The sequence below is a fragment of the Balaenoptera ricei genome, chromosome 1 (genome assembly GCF_028023285.1).
Source record: "Balaenoptera ricei isolate mBalRic1 chromosome 1, mBalRic1.hap2, whole genome shotgun sequence".
Taxonomy (NCBI): Eukaryota; Metazoa; Chordata; class Mammalia; order Artiodactyla; family Balaenopteridae; genus Balaenoptera; species Balaenoptera ricei.
The window spans coordinates 34900964-34918430 of record NC_082639.1 but is presented as its reverse complement, the minus strand read 5'-3'; the positions used below and the strand labels follow the sequence as shown (position 1 = coordinate 34918430).

At 40.5% G+C, this 17467-nt stretch overlaps 1 protein-coding gene across 9 annotated transcripts in view; it reads right to left on the bottom strand.

Annotated features, from left to right (window-relative positions):
- Positions 1-2200: 2200 nt before the first annotated feature.
- The window catches only part of CCDC30 (coiled-coil domain containing 30), a 153574-nt gene continuing 138307 nt past the window's right edge, over positions 2201-17467 (bottom strand). For 8 of the 9 annotated variants that reach the window (XM_059920039.1, XM_059920012.1, XM_059920018.1 and 5 more), the window contains 5 exons: positions 15479-15620; positions 11573-11709; positions 10412-10526; positions 3204-3271; positions 2201-2952 (listed from right to left, as the gene is read on the bottom strand). In XM_059920039.1, the coding sequence (XP_059776022.1) occupies positions 2775-2952; positions 3204-3271; positions 10412-10526; positions 11573-11709; positions 15479-15620 (640 nt within the window). In that variant the 3' untranslated portion in view covers positions 2201-2774. The remainder of the gene's footprint in view (positions 2953-3203; positions 3272-10411; positions 10527-11572; positions 11710-15478; positions 15621-17467) is intronic. The other variant, XM_059920008.1, reaches the window with a different exon arrangement.

Sequence of the window (17467 nt, the reverse complement as noted above, 5' to 3'; positions counted from 1 at the left end):
AAACCGAGTCCCCCTAAACCTGGTTCCTGTGCCAAGCTTATGAATAACCTATCCAAACCTTTATTCCCTTTCTTGTCCACCTGTTTCCATGAAGACTGAGGAGTACCAAAGAAAAGGCGGGGCCAAAACTGAGCAGGACCCTGCAGGACACTCCCGTGTACAAAACCCTCTCCGTGTACCCCATTTCTTGTTTGTAGAAAAAGGCTTCAGCCTCCTAGACCTTCCCTGAGTTACAAAGAGCAGATACTAATTAAGGAAGTGAGGGAACGCAGAAACAAAGGAAAAGCAGTCAAAAAGTTATAGTTCAATCACTTTGCTGCACACCTGAAACTAACACAACTTTGTTAATCAACTACACTCCAATAAAATTTTTTTGAAATTACAGTTCAGTGATAAAACAGAGTCCTAGTTCCTTCTCATGGGATATACCTAACAATCTGACACAGAAATTTTGAGTTCTGTAGGAACTAATGCCCCCACCTAGGTGGAGGATGGTAACTACCTTCTGAGACTCCAGACTGGTGGGAACTAGAAGGTTGAGGATTGCGATTCCTGGACCACCACCCTGTTACCTCACCACCAACCAATCGGAAGAAAGTCATACACCCTGAAGTCATCACCCCAAAAGATGCCTTTAAAAACTCTTCCCTGAAAACCATTGGGGACTTCAGGTCTTTTGAGCAGGAGCCACCCATTCTCCTTGCTTGGCCCGTGCAGTAAGCCTTCCTCTGCTCCAAATTTCAATGTTTGTTTGTCCTCACCGTGCTTCGGGCACATGGACTTGGGTTCAATGACAAAAACCGAGACTCTCCTTGCCTGTCTTCACAGGTGTGCCCACTATTGAATAGCACACAGTAGGGATTCAATAAATAGACTCAGTGAATCCAGTGAATTGAATGAATTGGGTAAGGCTTAGATTCAATATCACAGCTATTATTTTCTATATCCTTTGACCATCCTTTCTAGTTCAGTGGTCTGAGCAAGCAAGGATCACACATAAAAAGTCAGTGTGTCTCAACTTAAGGGGTCTTTTAAAAAATTTCTGGTTACTTTCCCTCTCCCTTTGGTCTCCCTCTCTACCTCCAGTTGAAGGTGAAGAAGAAAGAGGAGGAGAATAAGGAGGGAAAGGGGGAGGAAGGGAAGGAGCAGCAGAAATCATCCTTCAGTATAGTTTTATACCAACTATTTAGAATAATTTTTTAAAAATTGATAATATCCAATGTTGATGAGGTTGTGGAAAAACTAGTACACTCAAACTGCTAGTGAAAATAAATAATGATGTCTAGTATTTGTTAAGCTTTTACTAAGTGCTAAATACATGCTTCATTTCATTTGGTCCTCACAACTCTATGGGATAGGAACTACCATTGCTCCCATTTTATGGATTAAGAAATTGAGGCTTAAAGAGTTCAACTATAGAAAACAATCTTTTTTTAAAGTAATTCGACAAGTGACGTATCAAAACTATTAACATTTATATCTTTAGCCCAATTATGCTGATCTTGTAAATGTGTTTTATGGAGTACTCAAGAGAAGAAAAGAGCTACATTTACAAACACTTTCATCACAGCATAATCTTAAATAGTAAAAGAGTAGAAACAAAGGTCAAACAACAAGAGAATTTATAGGACATCAACATGATAGAATACCATGTGGCTTTTTAAAAAAATTATTTATTTATTTTTATTTATTTATTTTTGGCTGCACTGGGTCTCTTTTACTGCACGCGGGCTCCTCATTGCAGTGTCTTCTCTTGTTGTGGAGCAGAGGCTCTAGGCACGCGGGCTTCAGTAGTTGCAGCACACAGGCTCAGTAGTTGTGGCTCACGGGCTCTAGAGGGCAGGCTTAGTAGTTGTGGCGCACGGGCTTAGTTGCTCCGCGGCATGTGGGATCTTCCCAGACCAGGGCTCGAACCCGTGTCGCCTGCATTGGCAGGTGGATTCTTAACCACTGCACCACCAGGGAAGCCCTACCATGTGGCTTTTGAAAGAATAATTATGAAGACTGTTGAAACATGGGAAAATGTTTTATGAAATATTAAATTTAAAATCAGACTATGAAAATGAATATACAATATGATAACCATTTAAAATATATACATTTGAATAAGAACCAGAAAAGAATAAATGAAAATAGTTGTGTTAAGAATGTGGGCTTTATAGGGTTTTTTTTTTTCCTCAAATATTTGCTTTAAGGTGATTACATTGTTTTTACTTTTAAATTAAAAAATAAATAAGAAAATACCCATTATAATAAGAATAGAAAGAATGCTGAATTAGCTGTATATGTGCTCTACTGAACAAAATCCTAATTAGGGACTTCCCTGGCGGTCCAGTGGTAAAGACTTTGCCTTCCAGTGCAGGGGGTGTGGGTTCGATCCCTGGTTGAGGAGCTAAGATCCCACATGCCTTGAGGCCAAAAAACTAAAACATAAAAAACAGAAGCAATATTGTAACAAGTTCAATAAAGACTTTTAAAAAAATGGTCCACATCAAAAAAAATCTTTAAAAAAAACCTTAATTAAACCACTGAACTTAAGTCACGACATTGATCAATACAAGGCATTTGAGGATACCAAACAAACTTGAGAAATCCATTTTTAGAACAGGTTTAATGAATTTATCAGCAATTTTGAAGACTCCTGGTTGACGTCCAGTGAGGATCTGTCATAACTCTTCTCCACGTCATGCTCCACCCTCACGCCCAAGCTTTAAGTTAGCAGCTTTGATCAGCCTAGTTTTAGACACCAATGATTTTATAGTTCTGACTTGGCCTTATTCTGGGATGCGATGTGTTTCTTTCAGAGAAGCCACGTTTATGTATCCAGCTTCAGAATTCTGTGAACACGAAAGAGACTCGAGGGACTTGGGGTTTGCCATTGCTTCTTCTGACCTATGTTCTTCAGTTTCTTGAAGACTTCCAGCTGACTCTACCAAACCCGTTCCTGAAAAACTAAGAATGGCCATGTGTGAGGACTTTGTATAGACAGGATCTCTCGGCAGCACTTTGGGGTTACAGAGTTAAGGCATCAATAGAATTTCAACTTTTGCAGGATCTTAGTTCCCCCTTGGCAGTGAAAGCACGGAGTCCTAACCACTGGGCCACCGGGAAAGTCCCTGCTATGCTTTCTCAAGCCAGCAACTAGAACTAGCTAGGCAGCCATAACTCTCAGGCATGCAGATGACTGTCTTGATTTTACTCACCTGGAGTTTGGTAAGGGCACAATTTTATTCAATACTTCAAATTCAGGGATGTCACTAATTGTTGTTTCCTTAAAGAAAAGAAAGGATGAATATTAAAAAATTATAATGATAAACCATTGGCGATATGATCCTAGAACTTATGCTTTATATATATTTTTGGTTAAAAATATAATCCCCTCACCTTACACCTGTTAGACTAGCTATCATCAAAAAGGCAAGAGATAACAAATGCTGGAGAAGATGTGGAAAAAAGGGAACTCTTGTGCACTGTTGGTGGGAATGTAAATTGGTGCAGCCACTATGGAGAACAGTATGGAGGTTCCTCAAAAAATTAAGAAGAGAACTACCATATGACCCAGCTATCCCACTTCTGGGTATATATCTGAAGGAAATGAAAACACTGTCCCAAAGAGATATCTGCACTCCATGTTTATAGCAGCATTATTTACAATAGCCAAGATATGGAAGCAACTTAAGTGTCCACTGATAGAGGAATGGATAAAGAATATGCGTACAATAGAATACTACTCAGCAAAAAACGAATTCTTTTAACAAAATAAGGAAATCCTGCCATTTGTGACAACACAGATGGAACTTGAGGTCATCAGGTTGAGTGAAATAAATCAGACAAAGAGAAAGACAAATACTGTATGAACTCATATACACTGGGAGTTTAAAAAAACCAAACTTATTGAAATAGAGACCAGATTTGCGGTTGTCAGGGATGGGGGAATTAGGTGAATGTGGTCAGAGGTATGAACTTCCCTTGTAAGAGAAATAAGTTCTGGGGATGTAATGTACAACATGATGATATACTTAACAGTACTGTATTGTATATATTGAAAGTAGCTAAGAGAATAGATCTTAAAATTTCTTGTCATGAGGAAAAAAAAATTGTAACTATATGAGATGATAGATGTTAACTAATCTTATTGTGGTGATCATTTTGCAATACATATATATATCAAATCATTATATTGTACACCTTAAACTTATACAATGTTATATGTCAATTATATCAACAAAATTGGGGGGAAAACTGTAATCCCTAATACCTATAGAATATTTGGTAACTATACATGTCATACTTTCAACAACAAAAAACCAAACAACCCAATTAAAAAATGGGCAGAGGAGCTAAATAAACATTTTTTCCCAAAGAAGACATACAGATAGCCAATAGGCACATGAAAAGATGTTCAACAACACCAGTTATTAGGGAAGTGCAAATCAAAACCACAATGAGATATTACCTCACGCCCGTTAGAATGGCTGTTATCATAAAGGCAAGAAATAACAAGTGTTGGCAAGGAAAAAAGCAAACCCTTGTATACTGTTGGTCAGAATGTAAATTGGTGCAGCCACTATGGAGAACACTATGGAAATTCCTAAAAAAATTAGGAACTACCACACAATCCAGTCCCACTTCTGGGTATTTACCTGAAGAATACAAAAACAGTAATTTGAAAAGCTATATGCACCCCTATGGCATCATTTATAATAGCCAAGATATGGAAACAACCTAAGTGCCCATCAAAGGATGAATGGATTAAGTAGATTATACATATATAAAAATGATATCTTGCCATTTGTGACAACATGTGTGGACCTTGAAGGTGTTATGCTAAGTGAAATAAGTCAGACAGAGAAATACAAATAACATATGATTTAACTCACATGTGGAATAATAATAATAAAAAAGAACAAACCAAACCAAACAAAAATAAACACATAGATACAGAGAACAGAGTAGTGGTTACCAGAGGGGAAGGTGTGAGAGGGTGAAATGGGCAAAAGGGGGATGGATGGATGGATGGAAACTAAACTTTTGGTGGTGAGCACGCTGTAGTGTATACAGAAGGCAAGGTATAATGTTACACACATGAAACTGATATAATGTTATAAACCAATGTTACCTCAATAAATAAAATTATTTTAAAAATAATAACTGGGCTTCCCTGGTGGCGCAGTGGTTGAGAATCTGCCTGCCAATGCAGGGGACACGGGTTCGAGCCCTGGTCTGGGAAGATCCCACATGCCGCGGAGCAACGAGGCCCGTGAGCCACAACTACTGAGCCTGCGCGTCTGGAGCCTGTGCTCCGCCACAAGAGAGGCCGCGACAGTGAGAGGCCCGCGCACCGCGATGAAGAGTGGCCCCCGCTTGCCACAACTAGAGAAAGCCCTCGCACAGAAACGAAGACCCAACACAGCCATAAATAAATAAAAATTAAAAAAAAAAAAAAAAAGCGAAGAGACCAAATATTAGAGAGGTTTAAAAACATTTAAGCAGTTAAGCAGTTATTTACAAAAAACAACAACAACAAAAAAATTAAATGCCATACTTTTTATATTAGTGCTTTTCACTGTTAGCTTGCTTTTTATATCCACTTTTCTACATGAATTACCTCATATTAGCTGATATAATCACTCCATTCTATTTGATGAGTTCCTAATACTCTGGTAAACATTTTCTGTCCCTTTAAATCATAAAAAACACGTAACTGTTTTGAGCTCCATTACTTTAAAAACCAAATATTCTTTCTCAGAAAAATGTAGACCAAAACAGACCAGAGGCCTACTCACAGAGCATATAAAGACCATGTCAGAAAATGCGGGTTTTATTCTGAAGACTGCGGGAAATCCTCGCACAGTGTTGAGTCATCAGCTCAGACTACATGTATTTTCTAAAGACCCCTCCGGCCATAGACTATAAGAACCATAGAACTTCAAAAGACAAAGCCTGGGAAGATGGGACAGGGGAGATGAGATGTGTCTTCCCAAGCAAGGGAAATACATGATTCAGAGGAGGAAACGGCAGAGCTTTTGGGGAAACGGTGAATAGGCTAGTTTCTTTTGATCAGGTTTGTCAGAAAGGTATTTGGAATATGGAAAGTTCTTATGTGGCTTCAGTTCTGGTTTAGACATCAATAACTCCAGAAGCCTTCCCTAGCCACCCCAGACAGGTTGAGACACCACTCCCCCTGCTTCCTCAGCACTCTGGGCCTACTGCTCTTGTAGAACTTAGCGCATGGCAGTTGCCAGTTACATGATTGTCACTCTCACTGGGCCCGAGTTCTGGGAAGACAGACAGTATCTCTTGTTCACCATCATATTTAAACCACATGGGGAACAGCATGAGGCCTGGCACACTGTATATGGTCCATAAGTATGTGTTGAATGAATAAACTTTGTCTTATAGACAAAGGCAGTCTCTGAAACTCTTTGATGTGAAGTACTATGAAATCAAGCAGTGTTTCACAATGATGGGTCTAGTGGCGTGGGCAGGGCAGATTAGAAGATGAGGAAAGACTGAAAGGAGATGAGTTAAGAAGTTGTTGCCGTGACCCAGGTGCTAAGTATTTGGGATACAATGGGTAACAAGATGGGCAGAGTTCCTGCTCTCTTGGAGTTTACAAGCCAACTGAGAAGAAAGATGGAATTACAATACAGGCAGCAACATGGTCTATTACAAAGGCTATGTCCCTGGTTACTCCAATGCCCCTGCAAGGGAAACAGTTGACTTGGAGTATTATGAGACAGTGGCTAAGAGCAGGGACCAGAGAGTGCTGTTTTCAGTCCTTGTTTTCCTATTTATCAGCTATGTGACCTTGGGCAATGATGTCACTTCACCTCTCCAGGTCTCAGTTTCTTCAACTGTGAAAGTGGGAATGACAGGCTTTTCACATAAGATTATCTTGTGGAATACAGGAGATAATATACATAAAATGCTTAGAACAGTCCCAGGCACATAGTAAGCACCCAACGAATGTCAAGCTGTCACCACTGTAGCCCCAAGAAAGGAAGCGAGCTAGGATATGTCTGATCTCAGGGATCTATATACTGCGCTATTTGCATATGTGGTAATCACCAAGAATCAACAGATCTTGGAAATGTAAGCAGTAGCTACGTGGCCTTTGACATATCATTCAACTTCTCTGGGTTTTATCTCCCTTCTGTGTAAAATGAGAGGATTGGATTGGAGGATCCTTAAGATTCTAAGTTTATAAACAGTTTTGGAGTTTATTCCAATAGGTGTCAAGATGTTACAACTTGGTACCTTTGTCACACGTGGGATACTGAGCTTGATGTACTCTAGTTCTGACCCATGTGACATTTCTTATCTTGATTTGATGAGAATATTGTGGATCTCAAAACCACTGGTCCTAAAAAATACTCCTTTAAGGCCTGTAACTCAGCACCGAAAATACTATAGTATTTATTCACGTATGTGTCTGTCCTTTTCTACTAGACTGAAGGTCTCTGAAAACAGGAACTATCTTCCGTATTCCTAGGACCTATCACAGTTCTTGGAATTAATAAATGTTTGTTGAGGGCTTCCCCAGTGGTGCAGTGGTTAAGAATCCGCCTGCCAATGCAGGGGACACGGGTTCGAGCCGTGGTCCGGGAAGATCTCACATGCCGCAGAACAACAAAGCCCGTGCGCCACAACTACTGAGCCTGACGCTCTAGAGCCTGCGAACTACAACTACTGAGCCCATGTGCCACAACTACTGAAGCCTGCGCGCCTAGAGCCCGTGCTCCGCAACAAGAGAAGGCACCGCAATGAGAAGCCCGCGCACCACGATGAAGAGCAGCCCCTGCTCCCCGCGACTAGAGAAAACCCACGTGCAGGAATGAAGACCCAACACAGACAAAAATAAATGGATAAAAATAATAAAGTTCCCTTTAATAAATAAATAAATGTTTGTTGAATGAATGATTAAGTAAAAGAGTGAATCACTAGACAATTAAGAACAGTTGTAGCTCAAGCAAAGACATAAACTTGGAAATTAGGTCACATCATCTGGCAGTTCTACTTTTTTTTTTTTTTTAACATTTTAATTGGAGTATAATTGCTTTACAATGGTGTGTTAGTTTCTCCTGTATAACAAAGTGAATCAGCTATATATATATACATATATCCCCATATCTCCTCCCTCTTGCGTCTCTCTCCCACTCTCCCTATCCCACCCCTCTAGGTGGTCACAAAGCACCGAGCTAATCTCCCTGTGCTATGCGGCTGCTTCCCACTAGCTATCTATTTTACATTTGGTAGTGTATATATGTCCATGCCACTCTCTCACTTCGTCCCGCTTACCCTTCCCCCTCCCATGTCCTCAAGTCCATTCTCTACATCTATGTCTTTATTCCTGTCCTGCCCCTAGGTTCTTCAGAACCATTTTTTTTTAGATTCCATATATATGTGTTAGCATATGGTATTTGTTTTTCTCTTTCTGACTTACTTCACTCTGTATGACAGACTCTAGGTCCATCCACCTCACTATAACTCAATTTCGTTTCTTTTTATGGCTGAGTAATATTCCATTGTATATATGTGCCACATCTTCTTTATCCATTCATCTGTTGATGGACACTTAGGTTGCTTCCATGTCCTGGCTATTGTAAATAGAGCTGCAATGAACATTTTGGTGCATGACTCTTTTTGAATTATGGTTTTCTCAGGGTATATGCCCAGTAGTGGGATTGCTGGGTCGTATGGTAGTTCTATTTTTAGTTTTTTAAGGAACCTCCATACTGTTCTCCATAGTGGCTGTATCAATTTACATTCCCACCAACAGTGCAAGAGGGTTCCCTTTTCTCCACACCCTCTCCAGCATTTATTGTTTGTAGATTTTTTGATGATGGCCATTCTGCTGGGTGTGAAGTGATACCTCATTGTAGTTTTGATTTGCATTCCTGTAACGATTAGTGATGTTGAGCATCCTTTCATGTGTTTGTTGGCAATCTGTATATCTTCTTTGGAGAAATGTCTATTTAGGTCTTCTGCCCATTTTTGGATTGGGTTGTTTGTTTTTTTGATATTGAGCTGCATGAGCTCCTTGTATATTTTGGAGATTAATCCTTTGTCAGTTGCTTCATTTGCAAATATTTTCTCCCATTCTGAGGGTTGTCTTTTCGTCTTGTTTACAGTTTCCTTTGCTGTGCAAAAGCTTTTAAGTTTCATTAGGTTCCATTTGTTTATTTTTGTTTTTATTTCCATTTCTCTAGGAGGTGGGTCAAAAAGGATCTTGCTGTGATTTATGTCACAGAGTGTTCTGCCTATGTTTTCCTCTAAGAGTTTTATAGTGTCTGGCCTTACATTTAGGTCTTTAATCCATGTTGAGTTTATTTTTGTGTATGGTGTTAGGGAGTGTTCTAATTTCATTCTTTTACATGTAAGCTGTCCAGTTTTCCCAGCACCTCTTATTGAAGAGGCTGTCTTTTCTCCACTGTATATTCTTGCCTCCTTTATCAAAAATAAGGTGACCACGTGTGTGTGGGTTTATCTCTGGGCTTTCTATCCTGTTCCATTGATCTATATTTCTGTTTTTGTGGCAGTTCTACTTTTGAGAAAATCTGCAAAACAACTCAAAAACTTGGAAACTATCACCTTTCTGAGACCAAACATGATGTAGGCCTTAACGCTTATAGCAATAGTACCCAATGAGCAGGATCTACTGTGAAATATCCTAGGAAGAAACGCCTAGCAGGTGATACAAGCCAGGGAAGAAAGCAAGCAGCCTCCATCCTGGAGTCAGAATGCAGCTCTGCTTACTGAAGTCCCTCTGGCTGACTGCTCACCAGCCAGACTCTGGACCTCATCTGAACAGAGAGCCTTATTTGCTGCAGCTCTCTGGACTTGGCTACTTGCCAGCACGGTTTTTTGTAACATAATTGCTTTTCTCTGACTCAGATGTTCTCCTTAGGCTTGACTCCTTGCCAGAGCAGACTAGCTTCACTTTACCTTTCTGAGCCTCAGATGGGCTCATCTCTCAGCTGGGGCAAGAATAATACATGTTAAACAGGATAGCTGAGAAGGAGGCATCTGTGTGAGGACATTTAACATCCGTTCATTCTCAAATATTTATGGAGTACCTGTCCACAGATACAATGGCATATGAGATGCAACCCTTGCCCTCCAGGATGTCGCTGCTGAGACGATGAGATAGAGAAGTGAAAAGGTGATGACAATACAGGGTGTTAAGGAAGAAGCTAGGAGGCATACACGAACTGCTTTGGGATCACACAGGAGGAGCACGCTGGACAAAGGCTGACCCAGTGAAGAGCAAAGCTGGTGTAGAGCAGTCTGAAGGCCTGCTGCCCCGGTGTGCAGCCGGCGAGCCTCTTCGCTGCAGTCCACCGTGAGGCCAAGTGCAGGCTACAGCTACGTGCAGAAGATGAAGGAAAGTGAGAACAGCAAGCCTTACCTCCCCTCTGCGGATCTGGATGCTCCTTATGATCCGCTCTAAGAGACCAACCTGCTGGGTGAGCCGGAGACGGTTTTCTTGTAGCTGCTTATTTTCTTTATCCAGGAAAAGTACTCTAAGGATGGCACAAATCAGAGGCATAACTAAACATTTCTGTATCCTTCCTAAAAACTCTCTCCCATTTCCCACTAGCTCTGAGTCTTAGCCCACTGCCAGATTTTAGAACCAACTTTGCCAGAATAATTCCCACCATATTCCAAGACCAAGTGAAAAATGAATAAGCCTCTGGCTTGTACACCATCATTAAATACATACTGAGAACAGAGACACACTATATGCAAGAATACGAAAGGCACAATTCCAGCCCTCGAGAAACTTAAGGAAGGATACGATCCCATTTAGGGGAGGGACTCTGCATCCCTTCAAACACTGTTCATCTGGTTGCATCTGGTTCATACACAGCCATACATTGTGTGTGAACACTGTTCATACACAGCCTACATCTGGTTCTGATCTCAGTCATCCCATGCTTTTGTTTCAGTAGTAGTAGTAGTAGTAGTAGTAGTAGAAGTAAAAATAGTAGTAGCAGCAGCAACCATTTACCAAGTACTTACCATGTACGTTAGGTATTGCAACCTATCCACACAGTAAGCACTTAAAACTTTTCATGTATTAGCTCCTTTAATCCTCACAACAACCCCATAAAAGAGATACTGTTATGAAGCCTATTTTGCAGATGAGGAAACTGAGGCTCAGAGTGGGGAAAGTAACTTGTGTGAGAAGATAAAACCAGAAAGTCATTGAGCTGGGATGCCAGCCTGCTTCTCTCTTGGTCTATACCTTGATTCCATAGGTCCCAAATGATAAACATGAGTGTCAACACACACAAAGGGATGGGCCCGAATGAGCATAGCTGGGTCCTCAGGAGGCAATGTTGCCATGAAAGAGCCTATCTGAATGCCCAGCCCGCCTTCTCCATGATATTTTTCTCTTTAATTTCACAACTCTGCCACTTGTATGAACTGCTAAAAACAGCAGAATGGCAGAGAAACAGTTATCAGATAGGCCGCAAACTCAAAGGACTACCTCTGGAAAGATCTCTTTGTGGAGGGAGAAACCTCCTCTTTGTGGAGCTGACAGGTGACTCAGGCAGGCACCTACCTGCTCTGGACGGAAGATATTATCCATTTATTGCCGTGGATCAATTCCTCTTGCTCTGTGAGCTGCTCCAGAAGTTTCCTCTTTTCTAGGAGCAGGATATCATTTTGGGTGGTGATCTGGTCCTGGAACGCCTTCTCCTAGGGATAATAAAGCCCCCTAATTACCCCAGCAGGAAAAAGAATCACACATTTAAGAGCATCAACTTGTTTCTAAACTCTGACAGCAAATTGCCTTGTGAACTTCTTTTCTCCTGTCTTCTAGTCTGTCTTTGTCTGTTTGCTGAATTGTCAGCTAGATGGTTCTTCTATTTATCTTGGTTATTTTATGTCACGTATTTTGTTTGGACATTTACTCATTCTTTTGGGTTAACATTTAAAAATATCTGAACGCTCAACTCCCAGTAAGGTCCCAATGCTCTCATCTGTATTCTAATTCCATAGGTATCGAGTCACTAACAAATACAACTGAATTCTCTGAATCTCCATATTGAGAAAGATTTCCATGTAACACATTTCCATCTGCTTTGTAGTTATAGTCTTTCTAAGGCAAAGGGAGGAAGATGGGAATCTAGCCACCTCACCTGACAACCAATGTCAGGGTCTCAGTTGGCTTGGCAAGTTCAGCATGTAAACCAGGTACCGAGAATATTCTTGCAGTGATGATGCTGAAATGATTTCTAGCTTGACACCATGTTTCATTTTCTACCAAAGTTTTCCCTGGAAGCAATAGCTAGCGAAGTTATAGCTAAAATGATAAAGGATTATATTTTGTGAAAAAATACTAACATTCTTATATTGAGTCAGCAGATATTAGTAAATATCACTGTCGGTGAGGAGTTTAGAAGCTCACAAGTGTAGAACTGCCCTTCTCACTTCACCAAGAACCTGTCAATGGTAACAGGCAAGTGCCTTCACCTATTTGTGTTTGTTTCCACCTGCCAGGTGTGGGAGCAAGTGGGAATGGGAGGAGAAAAACCACCTCTGGTAGATGGGTGAATCACAGGGTTAAGAGGGGCAACTTTCTTTCTTTTAATAAGGTACTAATATAGATCATTCAGAAAAGACTGTCCATATATGTGGTATCTAAAAAAACCCAAGCAACAAAAAAAACCAGACTCATAGATACAGAGAACAGATTGGTGGTTGCCAGAGGTGGAGAGGGGTGGGCGAAATGGGTGAAAGCAGTCAAAAGGTACAAACTTCTGGTTATTAATAAGTCATAAAGATATAATGTACAGCATGATGACTATAGTTAGTAATACTGTATTGCATATGAGAAAGTTGTGAAGACAGTAGATCTTAAAAGCTCTCATCACAAGAAAAAAATTTGTAACTATGAGTGGTGATGGATGTTAACTAGACTTATTGTGGTGAATATTTAGCAATATATATAAATATCAAATCATTATGTTATATACCTGAAACTAATAAAATGTTATGTCAATTATAATTCAAAATGAGAGAAAGAAAGAAAGAAAGAAAGAAAGAAAGGCTGTTCATCTATTATTAAGGAATTGTAAGGAAGGAGATTACAGTATGTTTTGAAACAAACTCTTCCAGATCTTAAAGTCCTTCATCCAGGACCCTTCAATGTCTAACAATAATCTTGCCTGCTATTATTTAAATATATTTATGATAAGGATTGAGAATAGAAGCAGCTACCCCACAAATAATGTTCTCTGCAGTTATAACTGGATTAGAAAGGAAATTGAATGGGGCAGGCTACTGACACCCTGTCCGTTGGAAATACTGTAATTTTTTGGAACCAAAAAATCAGGACATCTGCTCTAATAATAGGATAAAATATCTGGGGAAATCTGGTTTGGGTGGTCACACAGTTAGAGGACTAAGTTGGCTCACTGTATAAAGAGAAGGATGAAGGAATGAAGCCCCCCAAAGTGGCATTATTTTCTGGAGATTAGGTGCTTAGAAAGTGAGCCCAGCGTTTGTATGCTCGGGGCTCTGGTTCACAGGCCCTAAAATAAGTAAAATCAGGAGCTCCAGGTTTGTACCACTGTGGTACATCTACTGATTAACATGCTTCTAAGAGATTTTACACTAAGAAGAAAATAACATTTATGAAAATTTATATGTGCCAGGTCCCACGTTAGGCATTTTGTATTTTAATCCTCACGAAAACCTTGTGAGGTAGGGATTATTTCCCCATTTTACAGAGGAAGAAAATGATGCACAGGGACTCGGGCAAGGTCACAGAACTATCAAGTGGCAGGGCTAGACTTTGCATCCAAGTCTGTCCAAGGCCAACACCTACCACTCTTTCCTCGCCTCTGCTTACTTGCAGTCTCCAGTTAATTTCATGGAGGCCTGTGGTTTTTTGGGCAGATGTGTTAGTTTCCTAGGGCAGCTGTAACAAATTACCACAAACTAGGCAGCTTAAAACAACAAGAATTTATTTTCTCACAGTTCTGGAGGCCAGTAAGGTGTGGACAGGGTTAGTTCTGAGGGCGCTGAGGGAGAATCAGTTCCATGTCTCTCTCCTAGCTGGTAGTTGCTAGCAATCCTTGGTGTTTCTTGGCTTGTGGCTTCATGACTCCGATCTCTGCCTCTATCATCACATGGCCTTCTTTCCCTGTGTCTGTCTTTGTGTGTGTCTTTTCCTCTTCTTATAACGATACTAGTCATATCGGATTTAGGGTTCACGCTAACCAGTATGACCTCATTTTAACTGTTTATGCCTGAAAACACCTTACATCCAAATTAGGTCACATTCTGAGGTTCTGGGTAGACATGAATTTTGGGGGTACACTGGAACACAGTACAGTCAGGAAACATGCCTGCTGAAAGCAGGAGGCTGGTTTTGCCATGTATGCCTGGAAGTGGAAGGCAGGCATCACAAGGAAGAAGGGTAATACAGAGTAAGTTGATCATATTTCTGGGGGGCCCATGAACCAGGGTTGCTACTTTCTTCTGTTATATTTTCTATATTGTCTTCCCAGTTGTGGATCTGAGTCTTTAAAAGTTGGATGAATTAGTGCCAAAATAGGAGGGTACTGCAAAATCTAACATATTTTCCTTTTTTACTACAGTTTAGAGTATCAAGAGGATTTTTTAAAACTAAAAACACAACACTGGTGACCCATCTGTTATAATCCTCAGATGTTTTCTGTGTGTAATCTAAGGATTCTTACCCTGGAGTCCTATAATAGCCCATGGAATAACTGAATTTACATCAACTGTTTTGGTATCCTTGGCACATAGTGGTGGTATGATGAAAATTTGTTGGGTGAAGAAATGAGTAATTTAGGACCGAGGACAATGTTTTCAAAATTCTGAAATGGGCTGGGGATCTCCAGAAGGGAAACATTCCTGGCCAAATCAGTTGCTCTCCATTTTGAATCGATGTAGTTTAATGCTCTCAAGGCCATTTGTCATTTGATCCCATTCATCTGTCCCATTTCCTTTTTACCCACACACTAGAAAGTCACAGGGGTGACAAGACAAAGAAACCAGGGATATTTAGAAAACAGCCTGAAGGCACCAGTCAAGGACTGATAAAAGAATAGGGGTCACCTGTTTTCACTGCCATTTAAAACTGACAGAAGTGTGAGGCAAAATGAAGGTTGCATAAAGTAGGAATGAGTTACGGAGGGTGGTCTGGAAGTCTCTGCTGCAGGGTGATTAAGAAGATATTTTCATTTGAAGGCAAGACACTAGTCCTAAGCAGCAGTGCAGAATATTTTCAGTGTCTAATTTGATCTAGCATCACTATGAGTCTTACACACTTTGGGGCAGGGCTTAAACAATTACTCAAATTGAAAAAGGGTGCAAAGAAAAGAAATGGAAACCTGGGCTATGAAGAGGCCACAAATACATTAAAAAACGAATGGGCTTTCTCCAGATGACCAACACCAGCATCACCAGTGAGCTCTCCACCTTTTCCCCTCACCTTTTCCATTTGTTGCCGCAGGGCTCCAATCTCATTTTCAAGTTGTTTGATTCTCTCATCTCGGAGATCTACTTCATGAACTAAACGATCCTTGACTCTGCGAAGCTTGGCTTTGTGGTGGTGATGCTTCTCATTATAGTTTCTACAAAAGCAAATTTAAATATAGGTGCACCTGAACACAGTGAAAACTATTTTGCCTCCTCAGTATGCACCTTTCTTGGGTTTCCTCTTCTTGCTTTGTCAGGGCCTGGCACCACAGATGGAGACTTGTCCTGCCTCACATCTGCAGGACTTCTTGCCCCCAAGTGGGGGGAATGGACCAAGTACAACCTCCTAAATAACACAAGATTCAGTCATCCCCAACTCAGGAAACTCCTTGACTTCTGATCCCTGACATCTAAAAATTTGGAATACTGCTCCACTGATTCAGCCATCAATTTAAACATTTCTAGTTCTTGGCTACACCCTTGGACAGTGATATAACCCACTACTTCTATCTTGTCTATTTTCCATATAACTGGGTTTGCTCTCAGTCCTTGCCTTGAGTCTAGACTTTTAAATGCCAATTCTATATGTCTCTCTGCTCAAGACTCTTACTCTGATTCTGACATAAATTTGACTTACCACTAATAAACGCATGAAAAGATGTTCAACATCATTAGCTATAAAGAAAATGCAAATCAAAATTACAATGAGATGCCACTTCACACCTAGTAGAATGGATAAAATAAAAAAGAAAGATAATAACAAGTGCTGAGAAGGATGTGGAGAAACTGGAACACTCATACACTGCTGGTAGGAATGGCAAACGGAAAAAGCCTGGCAGTTTCTCAAATGGTTAAACGTAGAGCCATATGACCTAGCAATTTCATTCCTAGGTATATACCCAAGAGAAATGAAAACATAAGTCCACACAAAAACTTGTACATGAATGTTCATAGTAGCACTATTCACAACAGCCAAAAGGTTAAAACAACCCAAGTTTCCATCAACTGATGAATCGATAAACAAAATATGGAGTATCTGTACAATGGAACATTATTCCACTACAGAAAGGAATGAAGTACTGATACATGCTACAACATGAATGAACTTTGAAAGCACTATGCTAAGTGAAAGAAGCCAGTCACAAAGGACTACATATTTTACAATTCCATTCAGATGAAATGTCCAGAAGAGACAAATATAGAGTGAAAGAAAGTAGGTTAGTGATTGCCTGGGGCTGGGGGGTATAGCTCAAGGGTTTCTTTTTGGGGTAATGAAATGTTCTAAAATCGAATGCGGCGATGGATGTACAACTAAAAGCCTCTGATTTGTACACTTTCCATGGGTGAATTGTATGGTATGTGAATTATATCTCAATAAACCTGCTATTAAAAAAAAGACAACAAAAATCTGAGTTACCATTTCAAGCTACTACAACAGCTAACCTGAGTAAACAAGAAAATAGATTAAATCCTGCATACCACCACTAGGCAAACTGCTCTGAAGACGATTGTGCTTTCCAAATAAGAATATTGTTACTCAGAAAGTGCTTCTTCAAATTAAAAATTAAGAACTTTCACTTTGAACCGAAGGCAGGAGATAGATGGGCTCCAGGGTGGCCATTTACAACTGGCCTCCTGTTCACATTTCTTGGGGCGAGAAAAAGGTGGGCTTCCGGCCGGACACGTACAAGTAACTAGCCTCCTGTTTGCATTTCCTGAGACAGGAGATAGGTGGGCTCCAGGTTAGACATTTACAGCCAGCCTCCTGTTTGCTCTCCGAAATGGAAGTAACAGCAGAAACAGGGTAAAGAGTCAGGCTTTGTCTCCTGTGGATGCCTTAAGATAACAGTCATGGCAGGGACAGAGAAGGGCTAAACCCCGTTTGAGGAAAAGATCAAGAGGTCATACATTTCCTATCCTTGGAGCAAGGGAGACACTACACATGCGCAGAAAGCCTCCTTGGGGGTCAAAAAGGAGGGGGCACCACCCCATAATATGTGAT